The 6447-nt window shown below is 38.0% G+C and overlaps 1 protein-coding gene across 1 annotated transcript; it reads right to left on the reverse strand.

Annotated features, from left to right (window-relative positions):
* Positions 1-1061: 1061 nt before the first annotated feature.
* On the reverse strand, positions 1062-6137 carry LOC113761983 (triosephosphate isomerase, cytosolic-like). Its single transcript, XM_027305202.1, has 9 exons — positions 5971-6137; positions 5270-5345; positions 5043-5166; positions 4635-4719; positions 4379-4511; positions 3560-3654; positions 2472-2550; positions 1499-1581; positions 1062-1322 (listed from the first exon to the last, which is right to left on the reverse strand). Exons 1-9 carry the CDS (start codon positions 6007-6009, stop codon positions 1272-1274), a joined length of 765 nt encoding a protein of 254 aa, XP_027161003.1. The 5' UTR covers positions 6010-6137; the 3' UTR covers positions 1062-1271.
* Positions 6138-6447: the final 310 nt, after the last annotated feature.

Raw genomic sequence — 6447 nt, forward strand, 5'->3', positions numbered from 1 at the left:
AGCCTCACTTGCATTCCGTCTATTTTTTTTTTTTTTTTTTTTTTTTGAATATCGCTCAGCAATCTCCTTTTATTTTTTGCACGCTTCAGGCTCCATCCGGGAAGATACCCAAATGCACATTTACTTTTGTAGTAGGAGCATCCAATAAGATGCACAATGGTGTCATTTCCCACACTCGTAGTTGCATCTTCATATTGATGAGTTGTTTGAGTTAGTTACCCCGAGGCATTTTGCTAGACGTTTATATTTTGAAATTTTTGTATTTCTTTTTGTGCGCTTCCATTATTTATCAACACTAACACCTTCATAGTTGTTTGGCTTTACAGCAACTCCAATTTTAGCCGTTAGTTAGCTGCTTAGGGGGGAAATCTGGAAGAAAATTACTCGCATGTTTCAAGACTCTTAATTCGTCTGACACACACGGGTGCGCTCCTGGCCCCCCGCCGCGGGGGTGTAGTAAAGTGCGTATTATTTTGGTTGGAGGGGGGTATAGTGGAATTAACACCATGGTTCAGGGAAGCAAGTGCCATTCATCCTTCTTGAAAATTGAAATAGTGGTGTCTGTCGAGTGAACAACTCGCCAGAATTTCTCCCAAAAGAAACAGAGCCACATGTTACGTTTCTAGGTTTCTGTTTCATGGATTCTACTGTTAGACTACATAGACAGGGGCATTAGAAAAATGAGTTCAAAATTTGTTAGAAATTGTGGGGATTTAAAGATTCGTATGCTTGTTTTGTTTTTTGCTTATGAATGATTTGATGCTCTTATCCCTGTTTTCCTAGCCTTTGATTCGTATCCCTTTCCACTGCCTGCTTCGTTTCCCATGTACAATTTATTTTTCATGCGTCGAATGTGCAGCCAAAACACCAAGATGCAAATACCATTTTCTATTAGCAGTTAGCCGGTTAGCCAAACTATCAACCAAACTTATTTCTTAAATAGCCAACACTGCCGCAAGCAACTAGAAGTAAATGTATGCTCCAATGCCACGTACCTTTCTGCTTCTTAAATCCCACCTTCTCTTGCTGAAAAGAAATTAAAAAAAGAAGAAGCAAATATATGCGCACACTAACCAATGTCAAGCTAATTTTATTCGTAAATAGTCGGGGTGGTTATGTTTGCTGAAATAGGATGAAGAGCTCAGCTTGGTTATCAAATTAAACGCTGTAAAAGTACATGTAGCAAAAGTGAAAAGCATGATTTACTCCAGGTACGAAATCTCAAGTAGAATAAACAAAACTTTCACCACCACTGATGTCTGATACAGAGCTTAAGCACTCTTCTTCACCTCTGCAGACTTGATAATGTCAATGAACTCCGGCTAGCGACACAAAAAAGAGAATCAGAAGACAGAAAATACATCTTCTGCTTTATTTTTACATATTTATCATTTTATTATTCTTCTTTCAAATCTTGCTTCTTTGAGTAATTGAGAACATCAAGGTCATAAACCGTCTAAGAGAAGAAGTGGAGCAAAAACTCTAATGAGATCATTACCTTGAGAGAAGCTCCACCTACAAGAAATCCATCAACATCAGCTTGTGCAGCTAATTCCTTGCAGTTGGCACCATTCACCGAACCTGCAGAGTCCAAAGCATAATTATAGACAATTTTGAACACAGTGCCTCACCATTTATTAATCTCACATAGTTGTAGTATGGCCATATGACACCAGCAAAGAGGGCTAAAATATGTGGGACCCAAGTTTAATGCCACCAAAACTAAAACCCCAAAAGAAAACGAACGACCAAAGTCTATATGTTTCCAGGCAACAATAGCAGAAAGTGCAGCAGACTTCCCCCTGATGGAAGGTATGCATACGCAAGGTTCTTATCACCATAAAGGTGTTATAAAACATCTGATTATGACATTGAAATGGAGCTTCCTTTCCATGTACAACTACGCTCACCCTTCGGTTATAATCCCACCCTCCCAAACTTCCTCCCAAGACATACTTTTCACTTCTAGTATATTCAATAATCAACAAAATCCAGTAATCTATGTTCATTAAATTTCATAATGTAATTGAGATGTTAGGAAATAAATTCTACAACATCACTTCTCAAGGATACCTTCATACATCAATAGTAACTAATATGGCAGATAATGTATTTCTAAAATCAGAGCTGACAAGTGCATGGTTCAGAATTTTCTATTTTAAACCCATTCTTCTTTTGTTAATATTTATTTAGAATTCAAACTTGAACCCAAGTCTGGTAGATGCTGAAAACTTGAGATGTCTTTTATTTCAGAGTAAGACTGCCAGTTGACAGTACGCCAAACAGAACAATAAGTTTAACATTATTTTTTTCGTTGCCAGGTCAAAGCATCAGTACATGACACTTTAATCAATTGCTCATCTTACAGTTCCAAATCTGAACCTAGAAATTAACACAAGGATTGGGAAGAAATGTTAAAAACAAACACTGGGAAATTTTTTGAACATGGAGTTGGTAAATGACAGGATTACCTCCATAGATAATTCTAGTTGAGGCAGCCACTTGAGGGCTTATATTAGCGTGAAGCCATTTCCTCAGTTCAGCATGTACCTATTATTCACCATGATGACAAAAACACACATTGTAAAAAACTGAAAAAGTTAAGCCAACTTTCACATTCCTATAAGAACTGGACATACCAAAATAAGATAAATTTTAACATGCAAAATTAACCCCTTAGCAGATTTGTTTTTTGGTAATCAGTGAATAATGCAAAGAAGGAAAAAAGTATAAAAAGACGCCAGTAATGGGTTTACTGAAGAACCAGTTTGGTTCATAGACCTGGATTCTAGGCAACTATTTTGCCACGAAAATTACTGTAGTACACGACTAACAATAGATCCACACAACCAACCCCCCCCCCCACAAAAAAAGGACCTTAACCAATTGTTCAAATATTATCCAAAAATTTGGATATCTGATCCCTAAATTCTAAATCCATGATCTCTTTAGTTTCCCACGATGAAATAAGCACACAGGAAACCCAAAGTTCTACTTTTGAAAAATGTTCTCCAAACCCATCTAAGCTGCCCAAAATAGATAGAGACAGCCTATCTGTAGTCACTTGTGTTATACAGTTTGTCTGTGGGAGGCAAACAAAGCTATCCCGATAAAAGCACAGGCCCTCCCAGGAAAATAAAAACCAACAAATTCATCGAATGAAATTCCAATTCTGACCAAGAATAAGAGCTAGGCTAAAGTAATGTTTTCCTCTCAAGTAAGCAATTTATAGTGCAGAAAGCAAGCAACTAGGTCATTTTAGTTCATCTTTCAAGACATTATCAACCTTGCATACTCACCAACATTTTCACATTAGCAAAAACTTCATCAAGAACATTATATTCGTTAAGCAAAATTTTTGGTGTTGTCTTCTACCACCAAGTGACCAAGTAATTCTAGACAATTCCAAGCGCCACAAGAAATCAATTACCAAAGTTCTGTATATACAGTTCTTACACCTTGAACATTCACATGTTATCAGCCATATTTTTGGTTGATAATCAGCAATACAGAACTTAGACAATGAGTAGAGTATGTATAAAATTAGCTAAGGACTTACTTCTTGGGCCTGAGCAGGAGTTGCAACCTTCCCAGTTCCAATAGCCCAAACAGGCTCGTAAGCTACAACCACATTAGTCCAATCTGATACGCGGTCTGCAATGTGGATGGAATTCCAAAGCAGTCAGCTAAAAAACTAATGACTGTTGAGGCCAATCTAAAACCTGATAATGACATACGCATAACATATACAAGTTAAAAGTGACCAATGAAAAAGCAACTGGACATACTACCAATTAGGTTCTGGACAAATATTATTCTGATACTTGAGTACATTAAGAAACAAAAGAGCTCTTTAGAAAACTAGTGCTTTTTATCTCTCGCCTCTCACCTTTGTATGATAGTGTTGTGGGGCATGTCCGAGTGTCTGCTATACTCTAGTAGAGTATGGAAAGTCATTTCCCAGTAAAACATAGAGATGAAACCAAAACAACCAGAAACGTACGATCAAGTAACTGCCATAGTCCTTAACTAGAAATTCATCAGAGATTTATTCATTGAACTCAGATCTCACATAAGTCAAAACACTCAGGTGACAGAAAACTGAGCCCATTAAGGAGGGAATTTTCAAATTAAGTTAAACATAACATCACAAGGACTAGTAATCATATGGTCAAGACATCCGGACTAGTTGTTGGCCAAGAGGTGCTTTAACTTCCCAAAGTATTTGGGGCCAAGCTTATCATGTTCCAGAGCAACAAGTTTCATTAAGACACAAACACTCTGCAGAAGCGAAGGTAAGTGTGGGACATGAAGCAGACTGCAATAGCAGCCGCACATTTCATACCCGTGTCTCCAAAGAGACTACTGATATCAGTACCTGCAATTGCCTTAGTTTGTGCAGCAACAACTTCCAGAGTTGAACCTGATTCTCTCTGCTCAAGAGTCTCTCCAACACAGGCAATTACCTTCAAACCTTGAGAAAGGGCATATGCAACTTTATCTCCAACAAACTTGAAAGAAAACAGACAGCGGTCAAGATAGGTTAATCAGCAAAAGCATAAAGAGTTTGCTTGAAATGAATAGTGAACAAAATTGAAGTCCATAAACTTGCTACAGAAGTAGAGAAAGGTTACCTCATTTGATTCACCCAATATCAATCTCCTCTCTGAGTGACCAAGAACGACCCATGGAATGTCCAAATTGACAAGCATCTCAGCACTAAATTACAATTATGTGAGAAAAAAAAGTTTTCATCATCTGTTATAACCTAAGGTTGAAACTGGATATAACTTTTTAACAATATGTTAGCGATATCACAGAATGGCAGATAATTTATATTTCAAGAAATAAAACCAAATTGGTATTCATGCAAAACTAGTTGTCACTAAACACATGCCAAAAGGAGCACTGCAAACTTATAGAGCCAATATTTCCACATCGGAGTCTCCCATGGCAGAAAGTAACAAGTTTTAAAAAGACCAATAGATTATACCCTGCAGCCAACATCCTAAGACAATAGAAAGATTATCTGCCAGACGTACCTAATCTCACCAGTGTAGGCACCCCCTTTCTTAACCCAACAATTTTGGGCGGCAACATGGAAATCCGATCGCAATGTGCCCTTGGTCAATGGAAGAAACACAAATGGAGGGCTCACAACAACCTCTGCAGCAATAACAAGCTCTCAGGAACATCAGGAAACTTGAAGACAAAAAGTAAATGCAAACTAAAATGCTACCCAAACGAAGGTAGTACCATGATTACTCACCCACCACATCCTGAGACGGAACATCACCAGCATTAAGTGTTGAGATTATTTTCTTCACCTCCTCATTGGTCCCATTCTGCACGAATAATAGAATTTCCTCTCATTATCAACTTTTATAGCCACACTCGCTAATTAGTACCAACAAAAATCGTTAACTCTGATTAGGTAAACCATACAAAATTTCTTCTAACTGCTTAAATTTGAACTGAAGTCCATAGCATTGGCTCCGTGAATCAACAATGATTCTAGCCACACTAGCTATTTAGTGAAATAAAGTCACTCAACTCTAATTAATGAAACCACATCAATTTTCTGCCAGATCAAATGTACGAGAGCTTAAATCTGAGGTAAATATTTTCTCCTTTTGCTTTATTTCAAGCAATTAATAATGTCCGAAACAACAACGAGCAACAAGCTTTGAAGTCCAGTCGCTGTTATAAAATCGATGCTCAAGTCACTAGATTACCAAAATTGTCCAGTTACTAATAAAGCAGAATTTTCCAATCACAGTTGTCAAAAATTCAGAATCAGGATCTGGACCGTATCCACTTTGCTAGATCAGCTGAAAATACCACCATGTAAATGTAGAACGATCTCCAAACAAAACAAAAAAAAAAAATCGATTCGCAAAGCACACAAAAAGAAACAGTAGATATGTAGAAATAGCCAATTACGAACAACTGACGAACAAAAAGACTTACGCATTTCCAGTTGCCTCCGACGAAGAACTTTCTACCCATGATGGACGACGATTGCAAGGATTTCAACTGGATTGTGGTGTAAGGAAGAAAACTGCGGGCGCTCTAATGCTTTTTGGGGTTTTTCAGGGGTGATCGAGGATTATATTGCGGGGCTTTGATTTTTTATTTTAGGAAATTGTGAAAATGTGCGGATCTAAGTGGATTGTATATCACTGCTGTCTGAAATGACTAGCTTGACCTTTCACGGAATATCCACAGTTGTTGTATTGCTGGTCCTCGTTAATTGTTCCTCGTTAAGCTTCGGAGCTTCGCAAGGGTAATCTGGTCAACTTGCTTGCTATCTAAATGCATGGTCTGAGAGGCCACACTAACTTCGTAACTGCTCCTCCATCCCCGTGATTATCGACGTCAGCCTAATTAACAGTTTTGGGCTTCGTTTTCCATGGAGTGGACCGCTCTAATACCCAGGAAGCTTAG

This window comes from Coffea eugenioides, chromosome 2 (assembly GCF_003713205.1).
Source record: "Coffea eugenioides isolate CCC68of chromosome 2, Ceug_1.0, whole genome shotgun sequence".
Lineage (NCBI taxonomy): Eukaryota > Viridiplantae > Streptophyta > Magnoliopsida > Gentianales > Rubiaceae > Coffea > Coffea eugenioides.

What these genes read in the sequence shown, in the direction of transcription:
- LOC113761983 (XM_027305202.1), bottom strand. Translation starts at nt 6,009, where the DNA reads ATGGGTAGAAAGTTCTTCGTCGGAGGCAACTGGAAATGC. An exon ending in TCGGAGGCAACTGGAAATGC is followed by an intron (nt 5,346 to 5,970) that starts GTAAGTCTTTTT and finishes TTATTCGTGCAG; the next exon opens with AATGGGACCAATGAGGAGGT. An exon ending in CTCCTGCTCAGGCCCAAGAA is followed by an intron (nt 2,551 to 3,559) that starts GTAAGTCCTTAG and finishes GGTGAATAATAG; the next exon opens with GTACATGCTGAACTGAGGAA.